Consider the following 16,960-nt stretch of genomic DNA (forward strand, 5'->3'; position numbering starts at 1 on the left):
AGGCGCACTATTTAAACCTATTTTTCTGGGATGAAATCTATCTGGCATCATGGAGGCATTACTTGCATTAAAGTTTTCATAAAGAGCAGTGAAAATGACCTGTATATAACAGGTTATATTAAGTGTGAAGAAACGTGAATTAAGGTTATCATTTCTTAGATTTTAATTTATAGTTGACTACATTGGTACAAATAATATATTGATTAAATAAAACACTAGACCAAACAAGGTATTATAATTTAAAACAGCCTCCTCCACTAAAACTTCTAACTCCTCTGCATGCAGTTTTAGTTTGCTTTGCCTCGGACTCTCCCCTGCAAAGGTCTGTTGATCACTCAATATAAGCCACCTTTTTATATTACGGTGGTCACAAGTAAAGTCTTGCACATTATCGTGCACATTAAATTATCGCTCACAATATATGCAGTGTGCATGCCATGCTATGGTATGTAAATTATCCAAATGGTATGCATGTAAATGAATGTGTTTTCTGTTATTAAATGGGGCAGTAAATTTAGATTCATGGTGCAAGTTAGGCTCTCTACTTAATGTGCAAGTTACAGCTACATGTAGTGCCCTGTCATAAATGAGGCTCAAAGTGTGCTAAACTTTACATTTACAAAATGAGTTTGGGAAAAATGTACATGATACTAAAATATAAAATACATATAAACATATATTTGTATTAAAAAACACATTATATTACAAAATTGTCACAAAGCAAGTTAGTAATACAGTATCCTACATGAAACCCATTATTCTAGATTTATAACCTATATTTCAAATTAGCCTCATAGTGCATTTAAAAAGAATTGGATTTTCTTTAAAAAAAAAAAAGTCTACTGATTTTTTTCAAAAGATTGCAATAAGCTTTTAAAACCAAATTCAGCCAAATAAAACATATAACCGCTTAAACAGTTGAGTGACGAAAGTAAATTACATCCAAATATAGCATGCTACTATTAAAAACAAAACAGTGACAGTTTCAATCCTAAACACAATAAAAAACGTTTTCTGTACAGCAGATTTAGGAAAGCATGCTGTGTTGGGGTGTTAATTTAATGTTCTGTTTTTCTTGTGTCCAGGCTGCCACCACATTGAAAGAACAACATGGTGATTCCGCCATGCAGGCCATGAGGCAGGCTCTTCCAGGACAGTACCTGGGAGCTGGGCCTCTGTCGTCTGGCCTTCCACCAGTGGCATTGGAAGCAAAGGTGAATAACAGCCACCAGGCCCTGCTTCAGCATCTATTAATAAAGGAACAAATGCGGCAGCAGAAGAATTTTACAAATGGTAGGTTTGCAGTATTATTATGTACATGAATAATTGTGTGTGTGTGTGTGTGTGTTTATTTTTATTTTTTTTGAGAATGGTAGGATTTATTTTTAAAGGAGGCATTGGCAGTTCTTTGTAATTTGAATTAGATGGAAAAACAAACTTTTATTTGTACCATATTACAGTAAAAAAAATAATTGTGATACCTCTTAATTGCCTACTACCTATGTTATTTGTTACAGATGTCATTTATCTATTGGTTTCCTTTTATAAATGTTGTTGAATGAATGTAAAGACGGCAATGTTGTCACTGAATACATTTCCAGCAGTGTTCCATCACCTACGGTCCTACTGGGTACTCTAAACTTTATTTTGTTTAACATTAAAATCTAAAACCACAAATGTACGTTTCCTTTGAACTAGCTGTAGTTGTGCATTTTGCAAGTGAAAAAGAGTATCACAATGCAAAATGAAAACCACAACCTTTCCTTTTGCCAATCCCTATTGAGTCTACATGAAAAGCAATGTCAGTATCCAAACAGACAGTATCTGATTTGTGAAATTCTTCCTGTCGTTCAAGGTGCAGTCCCTATCCACCCTCAGTCTCCCTTGGCAATGAAAGACAGACCAGCCTCAAGTGTCAGACACAAGCTGCCTCGCCATCGGCCTCTGAACAGAACGCAGTCAGCCCCGCTGCCACAGAGCACCTTGGCACAGCTGGTCATCCAGCAACAGCATCAACAGTTCCTGGAGAAGCAGAAGCAATACCAGCAGCAGATCCAGATAAACAAAGTAAGACTAGTGGTGGAATTCTCATCTTTCTCTCTGTCACACTCAGTCTAAATGAGCCTCATTGAACGAACATCAAGGGAAATACTCTGTCTATATAAAAAAAACATTTCAAAAGTACAAGTGGAGATATAGCAGGCACTGCCTTTAACAGACAGTAGTCAGTAAAAAGAAAATGGGATAGGCAAATGTCACTTAATTCTGTTATCTTAGACAAGCATTTCCATAGTGTCACTTTTTGAGCACCGTGTAATCGAATTTGATCAAGTTCAAAAGGGAAACGCATGCACAGAATACTGGCTTTTGTTTCTTATTGGCAGTATTTGTGCTTCTGTGTGCTGGCAGCTTTGACCTTGCTATTAAACAAGACATTGTCCATAATTATTCCAGCGAGTGTGCAAGGCAAATGTTTGATATATCAGTGGGGCTGAAAGAAGCCATTGTGTGAATGCTGCAGCAGCCCTAGCCTATGAAGTAAGGAGGCCCGATATAGAAATACTGAGCTTTCCCATCAAACAAAAAAATATATCCACTCCAGTCTTAAACATTTCTCAATATTCCAGTAAGCTCTTGTTTTTTATGTAGGACTATTTTTTTTAAAGGATGTTTTTCTATTAACCTATGCTTGCCGATGTAGTCACAATCATTTCAAAAGAAAATCATACAAATGTAGCAAACTGAGTGAATAATCAACTTTTTTTCAAATAGTTTCAAACAGTACTGCATTTCTTTTATTATAGCCGAGTTGATGCTGACCTTTCAATAAAAATAAAATGGGCACTGCCGAGTGAAATATTGCCATTATGGCTTCTGTCCTTCTCCCTGTTAATTAAAGCTCTTAACCACAAATGTGGATGAGCCTGGCTCTTTTGCACTGTGGTTGAGACGCCTGCTTGCAGTGTGCAGGGTCGCCAGTTCGCGCCCAGCCTCTTCCATGTTAGACTGGGTTTATTTTTAAAGTTACCTATGATCTTGTATCTTAGTCGCCAGAATGAGGTAGATAAAGATTCACCAGAATCTCTGCCTGCCATTGCCGGTCTTTATCAGCAGCCAGGCCCACACAAGGGCTGCTACTAGTTTATCGCTTTCACTGAAAAGTAAGAACTGACCCCTTCCATGTACGGTCAAAATCCAGATCTTCTACGTACAGTAAACACCCTGCCTTTTTAATAAGAGGTTTTTTTTTTTAATTACAGAGAAGTTTATAGAGCATTTAATAATTTGATTATTGAGACTTGCTGCATTAAATTATATTCTCCAAATAGGCTAAAGTTGGCACTTTGATCATTTACAGGATCACCAGTTGCTGCATACGCTGTACTATAGGGGTCTATGTGTGAGCGAATACACAACACTTTACAGCCTTTGTGCTAAATGGGACTAATCAGGGATTAGTTGTCTTTTTTTTTTTTATCGGGTAGGAATTTGTGAATCATTAACCCAATTAAAATGAACAAAAGTGGTGCTGCATGTAAAAAACATTTTATCAGCCGCATTTGAGACACTAATGGATATTTATAAGTGCTTATGGATTTTATAGGTGGCATTAAGGCACTTACTAATGCTTAAAGAAGAAAGGTAATTCTCAGCTGGATATTTATAAAAAAGGGTCTGTGTTCTGAGGCCAGGGTGTTTGCTTGTGCTCACTTCCTGCAGTGTTAGGCAGGTAGTATTTACTTTTGATGTCTTTCCTGTTTGGGCTCTAACAGCTACACTTTGGCTTGTTTTAATGCATTTTCCCCTCTTCCTGTGCTGATGCTTACTAAGGCTGCTATGAATTATGTACAGTTACATTTCTAAAAAACATTAGTTTGGCACCATCTTACACAATCCAGTTCCCTTTTTTACATGACAAAAAAGGTGCTATTATTTTATAGTTTTTGGCACATATTTGTTACCTTAGGCCAAGTAGCATCAAGATTACACCCCAACAAAATAGACTTAGTACTTAAATTGCTTTTTCTTCTTGGTGTATATAATGGTAGATACATTATATAAAGGTGGTAGGTAATATAAAAAAGTAGTGGAAAAGCATCTGGTGTAATAGGCATCTATTGTAGGGTTATATTTGCAGTAGACTTCATTCTAGCACACTGTAGCAGTATAAACACAACATTCAATCTCCAGTGTACAGTAAGTATATAGAGTAAAACTATTCTGCTGAATTATGAGGCAAGTGTTACATGAATGGGTACACTGTATGGCAAACTGGCACACTGAGGTACATTTGACACTAATTCTAAAGTGGTAATGGGAAAAGCACCATGCTCATAGATACTGTAGATTTGTGAGTTGTTGTTGTTGTTGTTGTTCTTCATAGTAGTAGTTTTATTTAAAATGTGTACAATATTTGGCTTTAAATTTAACAGATTCAGCTTAAGAGTGTTTAAAAGCCCAGATTGGCAAGACATTGACCCGGGGGATGCAAAAGGAAATGCCTGAGCAAAGCTGTATCTGGAGTCACAACAATTCCCAATACATTAACAAAAATACTTTATTTTTGTTCAAATTCAAGTCTCACTTGTCAGCTCAAATTGTATTAAATTTAAAAATAAAATAATATATATATATATATATATATATATATATATATATATATATATATATATATATATATATATTATATATATATATTATATATATATATATATATATATATATATATATATATATATATATATATATATATATATATATATATATATATATATATATATATATATATATATATATATAAAACTTGACTTTCACATTAATTAGAAACTAGGAAAAGAGCAATATAATCCTTTGCTATGGATGATGGAAAATCATTACATTGCTAATTGATTTGAGATGTAAAGAACCTCTTTTACATGGATATGACATAACGGGTCAATGAGTTCAGTTTAAAACCACTGACATTCCTATTTCAGATGCTTTCTAAATCCATTGAGCAGCTCAGACAGCCAAGCAGTCACCTGGAGGAGACTGAGGAAGAGAACCACAAAGATCAGCCAATGCAGGAGGACAAGGTGCCCTCCTGTGGCAGCATCATGAACTGTAGCAGCAGCAGCAGCAGCTGTGAGGGAGAGGTTCCTGGAGCACACCTGGGAGTTATCAAAGTCAAAGAAGAGCCCCCAGACAGTGATGACGAAAGCCTAAGCAATCAAAGTGAGGCCACGGAGCAGACTGTGTTTATGCAAAAGGTAAAGGGGAAAGATTTTGCTCGGAGGTTGGTCATTAAAGCTCTTATTTGAACACACTCACACAAAAAGATAGCAGAAACGGCATGCTTAGTCCTGAGAACTGTTTGCAACGAAGAAAAAAAAAAAATACTCGTCAGCTTATTCTTCAGCCGTTTCCTTCCTATTCTGGAATCAATGACTTGCATTTTTTTCCCCTTTCCCTTTGCATCACCTGTGCTGTGACTAACACGTGATTTCTGTTTCGGTGCTAATAATAAGGTGAGTGTCAGATTTTGTCTGTGGGGTTGTGAAGTAATTTCTGTAACATGTATTTTCATTGTTTTGTATATGGTTTCATGAAGGAGTTATCATCCCCTGGATTAGAGTGGTTTCAGTGAGGTACAGTCTGCCTACGATTTCAGTAGCTATTTGTGTAAAACTGTAAAGAACATGTGAAAAATGGTGTCCTTCTTTAGGTGCATAGTAAAGCTTCCCTTCTAGGTAAAGTGAAGTGAAGCTGTCTCCTACGTGTGCATTTTCTTCAGAGATCTTTTTTGTTAGAATTTTTTTGGGGGGATGGGGTAGGGGGGGGTGCCTGTGTTAGATGTCTACATGTAAGAATCAACTGTAACAGTCATCACAAAACAAAACAACAAACAAACAAACAAACAAAACAAACAAAATAACTGCATGGCTGCATTTTTGGTGAGGATTCAAACCTGTACCAAAACCTTAGTCATGATTTATTATATGGTTCATTTGGATTTATTTTTTTGTCTTGAGATTTTTTAATATGATGTTGAGGAGGTGGTAAATGCATGTAAAGAAAAATAAAAACAGCAATGGGAAATGAAACAACATTAATCATATGAAGTGCTATTGCCAAAGTAAAGACAAAACCTGTGCACACCAGTGTCATGCCATATAGCATATTCACCATGAACCGAGGAGCAATGCTTACTTCCATAAACACCACTGTGCAGCTCAGCTTGCTACCTTTTCTGGTTAAATCAAAATTGTGTCAAGTTCCTGCTGGGATCCAGCAGTGAAGTTACTCTGTAAGGCTGAACAGGAAATGCCTTGTGGAAGCAGGAAGTCCAAATGATTCATGTGCTGAGGAATGTAGGAAAAGGCTAGTATTTTACTCTGTGAGTTTGAAAGGGCGCTCTGTGGACTGATTTATTGTCAGAGAAAATAACAAAGCAAGCAGGGAAATGGTTAAGGAAGCTTTTCAGTGAAACATTTCCTTTATATTCCCTTATGATGTGTTTACTTTCTGTCAATGGCTTACCGTTGTTAATGAAACCATATCCCCTTTTCCCAACATTTTCTAAAGCAAGCTAGGATGTTTTCAAAAGACAATACAGCGCAGTTATTATTTTTTTTGTATTTATTTACTTTTAATATTTAGCAGATCCATGTAAGGGAGCTGTATTATATTATTTTCTCAAATCTGTTTTGTATTTGTTTTGTTTTGGTACAGTAATTGTAAAATATCTTAAACAGGGCTTGTGTTACTGGGGTTATCGAATTGACCTACAGTATACAACTCAGTTTAAATGGTTTGTGAGCAGAAAAGCTATTCAGTGTACCCAGTCATCAACGCTATATAAATCAAAACCACCAGCAAACAAATGTCAGTTGTGTTCACTTATTTCTTTCATTTTCTTGTACAGAACCCCATCCATACTCCTGGAGGTAGGGGGGTGGGGGTGGGTGGTCATGTGTTATGTTGTTAATTGCTGTTTGTATTTGTTCCTTTTTTGCCTTCTGTTACAAATCTTTATTTTTTAAATAAAGTTAATTCCCTTTCCTATGTTCAATTATGGTCAGTTTAAGATATGTTCATGTGGTGTGATTCAGTATGTGTTTGTGTGTACTCTGTGTACTCTGTGTGTGTGTGTGTGTGTGTGTGTGTGTATGTGTATATATATATATATATATATATATATATATATATATATATATATATATATATATATATATATATATATATATATATATAATATATTATATACACATACGTAATTGGACACGGAGTAACATTTGTAATTATGCATAGTATCTTTATATCAGTCGATCTTTAAAATTTTAAAACGACAAAGATATGATAAAAATGACTAGAGTTACAATGGGGTACCCAATAAAAAAAAAAAAAAAAAGAAAAAAGAAAGAAATATTTAAGACTTGCATTTTTGCATGGAATCCTTATATTTGTTACTTGCATTTAAGTTAATGTGTTTGCCCGTTAATGTTTGATGTTCACTGTATATTGTCAGCCCACCTATGCACTTCTATAGACAGATGACTGCAGTCCTTAAAGAGTTAATAACTTTAAATTACATTCTTCTTTCAGTTTTAAGTTTTTTGTTTACTGCCCCTTACAATGAGTAGTGTGTATTAAAAGTATTCAGATATTGTTTTATGTTTTCATAAGTCTATGCTGAGGTGCTTTCACTGAGTTCTGGAGCTGTTCTGTAGTTGTAGTTGCCCTCCAAAGATAATGGATATATAACATAGGTGTATTGCCAGCAAAAGAAAAGGAAACTTGAAGCAAAGTGACAGATCACTAGAGCCGCTGCTTCTTAGCAGGTACACACTAACACAGATAGGTGACAGCACAGTAACACAGAGACAGGTGACAACACAATAACACACAGACCGGTGACAGCACAGTTATTAAAACAAATAATGTATTCAAATATTTGTAATAAACACCACTTATGATTGCAAACATCATAATAAGTTTAAGGGAACAGTACAATATTTTTTTTTTATGAAATTGGAAGCGACTTGCTCTTAAGATAATCACAAATGCAGAATAGGATGGGCAGTGAGTTTTTTTTTGACACATTTTAATTCATCAACTTGGTTTGGTTAATACTTCCAGTTTTAAATTGACGACTTTACACCTGGATTTCTTTCCTTCATGTATTTAAAGACCTCCACATTAGTTTCATATTATGTGTTATTTCCGTATGTATATATAGTCACATGATGATGAATGCTGCAGCTCTTCATATATGTAGTCACATGATGATAATCTGAAACTCTGCACCCTATTCACAAAGACTGAACTCATTTAAAATATGTTTCGATCTATTGATATTTCTAAAACTGTACTGTTGGTCTATTATCCTGAATAATGCTATAATTTAAAAAAAAGACTAAAAAGAATATATATATATATATATATATATATATATATATATATATATATATATATATATATATATATATATATATATATATATATATATATATATAAACGGGAAACACTGTGACAACCAGTTTCAAAGGGATAAAGTTAAATTTTTCCTACCTGGATGTGGGATTGGTCAGCAGTGGACACACACACACACGTGTCTGAAAAATACAGTACATTTGTAATTTAAAGATATTTTTCACATACATATTTCCAGATTTTGTGTTTATTGGCTCACCTGATTGTCAGCTCCGCCGTCTCCTGAACAAAATTCAGCTTGGTTTACGTGCCAGTTGCTCTTCGGTAATCTTCACATGGTTAAATTGTGCTTTGTTACATTGTGTGTCTGTTTTGTATTCATAGGTATACTTTATTATTATTATTATTATTATTATTATTATTATATTATTATTATTATTATTATTATTATTATTAACAGTGTATTTAAATATTAATTGTCTCTTAAATCGAAATGAAAAAATAAATACAATACATTATTTTTTATAAAAATGTACAATTTCACATAATCACATACAAATATAATAAAACAATGCCAGGCTTATCTCTCCCAGAATATAACTATGAAACAGGACACAAGTTGATCAATTACCTTCCTCATAGGGGTTTGATTGCTGTGTCCCCTTAATCTTGTGTTATGACTATGGCCAACTAATGTTTTGAATTATACATTAATAATTTAAAGGGCTTAGTTGAACAATTGTAATAATAATATGATAAGCAGTAGCTTTACTCTGTTTAAAGTACATAATAGTGATCACATTAAAGCAAATGAACAATGATTACCAACTTTCCTGCCTGAAGGACTGGTCTACCGATAGCTGAACTTTGGAAGCAACTGTAAGAAAATGTTTAGTGTGGACCTCACGGACTGCAGGATTCTAGGGGAGCTATTTAAACGAAACCAGGCTTTAAAAAACAAACAAACAAACAAGATGCTACACCTGCACCAGGACAACGAAAATGCAATCGGCATATATGCAAATCCGATTCTTAAAGACCAGTCTTTCTAGTTGATTGATAGGAGGAAACACATTATTTTCTCTCTGCCTCTCTCACTTTCCTAAGAACACAGACCACAGAACATTTCTAAATGTGTTGTATGTTTCCCTGAACCTGTGCAAAAGAAAGAATTTATTGTTACAGCTTGTGTGTGGCCAGGCATACGGAAAAGATGTTTCCTGTCATTTCATTTAATTACTTCTCTCACATGCCAGCCTTGAGCCTGAGCCTGAGGGCCTGTGTGAGAAAGATGGACAGTGCATACCGTTTATTTTGTGTATCCAAAGGGTTCACCTAACCTACTTTAAACAATAACATTTGAAATATGCTACTTGCTCTATATATTACAAATACAGTATATATTTTACATAGGGGTCTACGGGGTCGTGAAATTGGGGGTCACCGTGAAATTCACCTTTTTTAGATGCCAATGCATACTGGACAAGTACGGAGAGAAAAAAAAAAGAAATGTTTAAATGAACGCTGCACAACGCAAACTGCGCCTCCCTATCTCCACTTTTCTTAAGAACAATTTTTATATTTTATCAATGGGGGTCTCCGCCTCGTCCATTCAGCCAGGCAGCGAGCCCTCAAACCAAGTTATGTTTGATGCCAAATGAAAGTGTATATACAACATAATTATCTGTGGAAAATTGCATACTCCGCATTCTCCACAATAAATAGTTGTACTAAAACATTTCGTGATTGATGTTTGTCCCGAACTACCGAACAGGTGGGTTTTGAGAGTTGATTTAAAGCGAGCGACAGTGGGAGCATCACGTACCAAAGCTGGGAGAGTCTTCCAAAGAGTCGGCGCATGAAGCTTAATGAGTGTTCTCCAGTTGTGGTGCACTTTCACTTGGGATAGCAAGCAGGCCAGGGTTGGAGGACCTCAGCTTGCGGATAGGGACACAGAAGGTCAGCAGGTTGAGGAGGTACTCTGGACCTGTGTGATGAAGGGCATTGTAGGTGAGCAGGAGAGTTTTGAAAGCAATTTTACAGGTAGCCAGTGCAGCTTCTGTAGATAGGCTTTTTGTATTCCGTCGCCATCCTGTGTGCATTGCACCTAGGTAAAAAAAAAAAAGTCCTTAGACAAATAACGTTTACAAAAAAATACTCCAAAGTGGTTAACGTTCTTGTTTACTATTCAAATGCCATGTTTTGATCAGTGCGTCTGCACTGGCTTTTCTGTGACCTGTACTGTACAGTAGGTGGTGGGACAAAGTCAGTGCTGCATTGTTTTGATTTAAGTTGCTAACATCTAGTTTTCAGCAATGGAGTAAAAATACCAGAAATAGACAACAAAGCAAAAAGGTAAGTATTAGCCATTTAGCTTGAGAATCACACAAGAAAAGAAAGGCTACTACAGAGGCTGCTGAACAGGATGTAAAATAAACAGCTTTCAGAAAACAAACTGGAAAGTCGGCGCAGACCATAAGTATTCCTGTCGCTTTTAGCCAAGTTAAATCAGTACTACAGGTAAGATCTAGCACAGCCACCTCAGTTCAAACAACCTGCTGATTACTTTTTAAACACAGTTAGAATTTTAAACCTGAATAGCCACGTTTTCTTTATTTTGACTTGGTACTAATAAAATCAGTTATTGCATGGGACAAATAAATGACAATGAACATGCTGCATATATGGCCTTTATTAAAGTATGCTAGATGCCTTGCATAACCGAGTTTTGGGACTGTTTCTTATCGATTTCCACATCAGTATAACTTGGCAAAGTTTTTTGCCTTAAGCGAATAATTCAGAAATAAATTCAGAAATCAGTCAAATGGAAGTATCCACACCAGCAGCGAGCGACGTCTCTTTGACAAAATTTTGCACCGATAAAATAGAACCTGTTTCTATTTTTATTCGTTGTGACCTGAATGAAACTGACCAATCAAAAACGAGGTTAACACGCTTGAAATACATCACATCTCAAAACAAGTTAATAATTTTCTGTAGTACCAGTAATCGTGGTGCATTTAGCAGCACCGAGACATTTTCTTTCAAATTATGCAAGTTGCATAAAAATAGGTTTATTAATAAGCAAAAATTGAGGGGCTGGATTAGACATGTTTTATTGGACATACAAAGTGCCTACAGTTCATATAATAAGGCTATAATGTTTATATCAGAACTGTTTTGTAATTGTAATTCTGGATTGTGTATTGAGGTGTTTTTTTTGTTTGTTTGTTTTTTATAAAAAAGAGCTTTAGCCAAGATCTTGGCATAGAGAAGTCAACATGTCATGCCATATGTTTATTGACAAACTAACTTTACAATGTTAAAGACAGCAAAATATTGAACCATGTTTAATGAAATATGAATAAATGCTGACACAACACTTGTCTGTAAGTTATTGGAAGCCTTTGACCCCATTTAAAAGACTAAGATGGGTATATTTGAAAACAACAGTGCCTTTACAAGGAAACTTTTTTCTCTGTTCTTTGTATTCTTATTTCAACTACATATTTAAAACTTTTCATATTATGGAAGCTTAAAAAAATATTTACTTAAGAAATATGAATATATGCATCTATAACCTTTATATATTTATACAAACTCTTTGGTTTAATAAAGGTAACTTTTTTGAGTGTCTGCTTCTCGGGTTTTAAGCAATTTTAACATACTTTGGCACATACCATGCATTTAAATGCAAACATGATACCTGGGAAAATACATGGAAACAGTTCCACTTGGCAGCCAGATTAGCCCACCAGAATGAGTTCTTACTTTTCACTCTTTGATCTTTTATAAAACAGTAGAACTCCTGCTGGGTAGAACAGCATTGCACTCAAAATGAAGTGGCAGACATACTGTATAAGTATCATAAAAATAAAATGATTTAAGAAAGAGTTAACAGCAACACTTAAAGTAAGTAGCAGGGTTCCGAAAAATATATTGTTATAGGTCCCCATGTGTTGCTACAACTGTTTAAATAACATACTTGTATTTCTTCTTTTCATTGTTAACATCCTGTCAACATTTTACACTTATAACTTTAAAGTCTGTTTCCAAGCTTATTTTAAAATGGCCACTTAGATCTGTCCGCTAAAATCGCTGCAGGAGGAACGATGAAAAAATAAATAAATAAATAAATAAATAAATAACCAAAGTGCTCTGGCTTTTCTATTCTATACCACACTGTGGATCATTATTGCTGTTACCTGTTTGACAATGTGGGCATTAATCCTTACACTATCAGTGCACTAGAGCGATCATTTTGAAAAGAGATTTGGAGGGAAATTATTTAAACAGATGTCGCAGCACAGCACAATTTTGTGGAACCCTGTTACTTACTCTTTAAACCATAAAGCTTAAGACACCACCTACATTAAAATCGATTGACTCTATTTAATTTAATTTAATTTTATGGACCTTAATAACATTAAACCAATAATTTGAACAAAAAAAAAAAAGTTAACTTTGGATCTAAATTATCTGCCATATGTATTTATTTATTTATTTTTACTTTCTATTAACAAGCAGCAACATTAATATGTTAACTTGAACTCATGGATGTACACAGAACACAAAGAAAAAAACTTCATATTTATACAAAATAATATTGCTACATTTCATAGACAAAAACCCTATGAAGATTTTTGTACATTTAATACTTTCATAGTTATGCAGTATAAATAAAGTACAAAGTGTGTTACTTTACTTAAAATAGGGTGTTGGTTCAAGTACGAAATATAACCATTACCAAATGGGTATTACACGAAACCTGAACAAGATATAACAAAGCTGCTGAGCTGAGCCTCTGTGACACAGTCTTGACAGGAGAGCATATTCAGATAAGTATCTGTTAGTTTTTCTGTTATACTTTTTTAGATTATTGTGCTTTACACAAATGATATGTGATATTACAAATAATCACTGTATTCATTTACTAATTAGGTGTATTTGTGCACTACAGCCTATTGTTTGTTACATCCCGCTGTGGCCTTGAGTTGCCCCTTCCCAGGTATCAAGCAACGTAGGTCAACTGATTTTGCTCTCCCCCTAGGCTGCAGTAGCTCCAGTTGGAGTTATTTAGGACCCAGAGGCTGCTTTGGGAATCTCTTCCACAGCTTGATGCTGTTTTGGTGACAGCTCTGCATCACCATTACAAGAGCTCTTAGTCTTTCTAACAAGCAGGTTTCCCTTAGTCTCGTGTGGATACTGACTGAGTGGTTTTGCCAGTATCTTGCACAGATGGGCATCTCTGCACATTGCAACCCGCGGTAACTGCAAACTAAGTGGACCCGTATCATACCGGTACCAAGGTCACCGCTCCATTCCCAACTGGGTACCGAACTGAACCAGGACTGAGGTTACTGCCCAGTACAGTGCCGTTATAAACCATACTTGTACTGTAATGTACTGACTTGTGCTACATGCACCGACCCGTACTGTCGCGGATCCGACACCATACCATACCGACCCAGTACCTTCCCAGGTTCCGAGCTGCTATCGAGCGGCGTTTACATCCCCAGTCTGATACCAAGAAGATCTTGTTGGGTTATGATCAGCCCCATTGCTGTCTTTAGTAGCTGAGGCAGCACCTGTGCATTCTTACTGTACATTGCTTGCTATTTGCATCATGCAGAGGTTTTATCCATGCAAGGTTTTATCCCTGTGAGACATGCAAGGCCAGTCTGCCTGTTGAGGACAAATATGGCAGATGCTCTTCCTGCCTGGGGCCAAAGCCCGCAAAGGTGGCAGTGGTGAACTGCAGTTTTGCTTGTGTACGCTAGAAAAACATCTCACCCGCAGCTCTACAGAGTTCTCTGCATCGCTCACTTTTACACGGCGCTCTTCCCTCTCACTCTTTGTTAGAGAGGAGGTTGTATCCTCACCCCATGGCTCTGTGCCAAGGGAGAGGAGACAATACACATGAGAAAGCCCATGTAGGAAGCCATCTTCATGAGGAAGAAGAAGAGTCACCCGTCCAAGCGCTTGGCGGACTCTGAGCAACTGGAGAAGCTTTGGGCAGCAGTTTCCTGTTTAGGAACTATTCTCACAGAGTTGCTGCCTGGCCCGTCTGTCCTTTTGGGGTCCCAGGTGGCTGCAAGCACAGATTGGATGCAGGATGATGTGCTCTCCATCACCACCTATGAGGAGGTGGGCGAATAGAAGCTGGCTTTCCTGTCTGAGGATGTGGAGTCAGAAGGACGTCCCCTGTGGTTAGGCTATCCTTGTCACAAAGCTTATGCTATTGAGCAAGAGAGCCGCTGCAGTCTTGCAGATGTTCTGGTCTACAGAATGTGAGGCAAGGCAGTTGTTCTTCAGTGACGAGCATGCCACCTCTCCCGTGTCCCCTCCACCAGTGCAGTCAGACTGTCTCTATGATTTCTTGGTTTATGCACGAAACGGAGAATCTGGGCCTAGCCCAGTTTCTGCCAGTGTTGTTGTACAGGTGCCTAATTTAGCGCTCCTGTCCAAGGACGCTGTCTGCCCCAACAAGCAGTGTCGGGTCTCGGAGGGGATCCTTAAGCGTGCCTATTCAGCCAGTGAATTCAACGCACTGCTGGTCAACTTTAACAGCATTCTGGTAGCCTACCAGTCAACCACCCTCTCTGACAACCACAGGTCATCACCACAAAAACTGGATAAGTTGTGCCTGATCAATAAGAGCCTACTCCGTCTATCTAAACTTAATGGACAGGTGGTAGTTAGAAACCTGGCTGTGCTGGTAGCCACATTCAGCCAGCTTTGGCTTTCCCAGGCATGTACCTGATGGGGACAAAGCACTGCTGCTGAATGCCCCTATTACACTGGGGCATACCTTTGGTCCCATAGAGAATTGGATGCTTCAGCACTCACACCGCACATGGAACTGGTGTGCTTGCTTCCAAAAAAGTGACCACCCCAGTGCGCAAACCAGCGGCAACCTGGCGCCCCTGGCCCCAGCGGCCTCAGGGACCGGCACAGCCGGCTACGCCTGCTGCAAGAGGTGGTATTCAGAACTGGCCTCACGCCAAGCCACAAGGTGAGCAATGGCCCAAGGGGTTTGCTGCCCAAGCTCCATGACCTTCTCAGTCAGGAGCGGGGGACCTTATGGCACCCCGACCCATTGAGCCTGCATTGAGTTCTGACCTCTGAATGGCTACATTTGAGCTGTCTGGGTCTGTCCAATAGGGTTATTGAGCCTCTGCAAAAATGAGGTGTCTGCCTCAGGGGTTCTACCCCACGACCTGTCCTCTGACAGTTACACTGCAATTTTCACAGGACATGTTTGATGAGGGGAAATCCCCCTGTATATGTAAGGTCTATCTGGCAGCTATTTCAGCTTGCCATGTCAAAATTGACTCAGTCTCCCCAAGAGCTCACTTCCTGGCAGGGCAATTTGTGCAGGCATTCCCAATTGCGAAAGCCTGCTTAATTTTTGCATAAGCCAGGACAATGGTTATGCTCTCTTCCAATCCTGCTTTCCATTCTGACCAGAGAGTGGCAGCTCCATACGCTCTGTCCTGTGTGGGCAAAAGTATATTATGTTGACAGGAAGAAAAACTGGAGGCAGTCTGAACTATTTTTTGTCTGCTATGGGGCTAAATCCCATGGTCACGCCTTGTCTAAACAGATGATGTCCAAATGAGAAGCTCACTGCCCATTCTACCATGGCTACTTTGTGGGCTTTATTCCAGGGTTCATCTGTCAAGGATATTTTCAATGCAACAGTGTGGGCTACTTCCCATACCTTTATGAGGTTCTAAAGACTGAAAACCCTGGCTTTGGAACTAAAGTGTTAAGGGTGGCTTCCAAGTCAACCGTTAAAACACAAGCATAGAGGTTATTTCTCCCTCGATTTTTTCAGCCTAGCTACTTGTTACTGGGGTCCCGAATGGTAATGCACAAGGCAGTAACGTCTTACCCTTGTAGCATTACGGTCATACAGCAGTCTTTCCCTTGCAACAGCTTGGGTAAACTGACCCATTTGGTAATGCTTACATTTCATACTTGAAAGGAAACGTTAGGTTATTATCATAACCCTGGTTCCCTGAAATATTAATGTAACCATTAACCTTCAAGGTCGCTGCATCCATGATTGCAGCAGGCTTGAAGGAAATATGATGCTGAGATCTGTGTGCGCAGTCCCTTATACCCTCAGGGGCGGGCATGACTGTATCACAGAGACTCGGCTGACAAGCTTTTGTTATAACTTAGTCAGGTTTTGGGTCTTTAAAGAGGTTAATACCCATTCGGTAATGGTTACATTTCTATTTTAGGGAATCAGGTTTGCCCATATTTGCCCTTCTATCAAAGTACAGTGCTAGGTATTGGCTATTGGTAAATTAAAAGTAAAAAATATTTGTTGGTTGAAACATAATATTTAGAAGTAGTTTTTTGTCTAAAACAAGAAAGCATGTACAGTGTGTGCTTTTATAAACCACACCTTGTGTGCAGTAAAACTTTAATCATTTCACTGTATGAACACCTCCATTATTCAAACTGATTACATGTTTTGTCACCTACACAAAATGGCAGCCAAATGCATGCATGCAACATAAGAAGTGTTAATATG

At 37.6% G+C, this 16,960-nt stretch overlaps 1 protein-coding gene across 1 annotated transcript in view; it reads left to right on the forward strand.

The window, feature by feature from the left end:
• LOC121313594 (histone deacetylase 9-like) overlaps window positions 1-7,027 on the forward strand; it is a 104,417-nt gene extending 97,390 nt beyond the window's left edge. Inside the window, exons 11-13 of the mRNA XM_041246292.1 lie at window positions 1,086-1,293; window positions 1,856-2,067; window positions 4,977-7,027. Coding sequence (XP_041102226.1) covers window positions 1,086-1,293; window positions 1,856-2,067; window positions 4,977-5,300 — 744 coding nt within the window. The 3' untranslated portion in view covers window positions 5,301-7,027. The remainder of the gene's footprint in view (window positions 1-1,085; window positions 1,294-1,855; window positions 2,068-4,976) is intronic.
• The last annotated feature ends 9,933 nt before the right edge of the window (window positions 7,028-16,960 follow it).

This window comes from Polyodon spathula, chromosome 3 (genome assembly GCF_017654505.1).
Source record: "Polyodon spathula isolate WHYD16114869_AA chromosome 3, ASM1765450v1, whole genome shotgun sequence".
NCBI classification, from domain to species: domain Eukaryota; kingdom Metazoa; phylum Chordata; class Actinopteri; order Acipenseriformes; family Polyodontidae; genus Polyodon; species Polyodon spathula.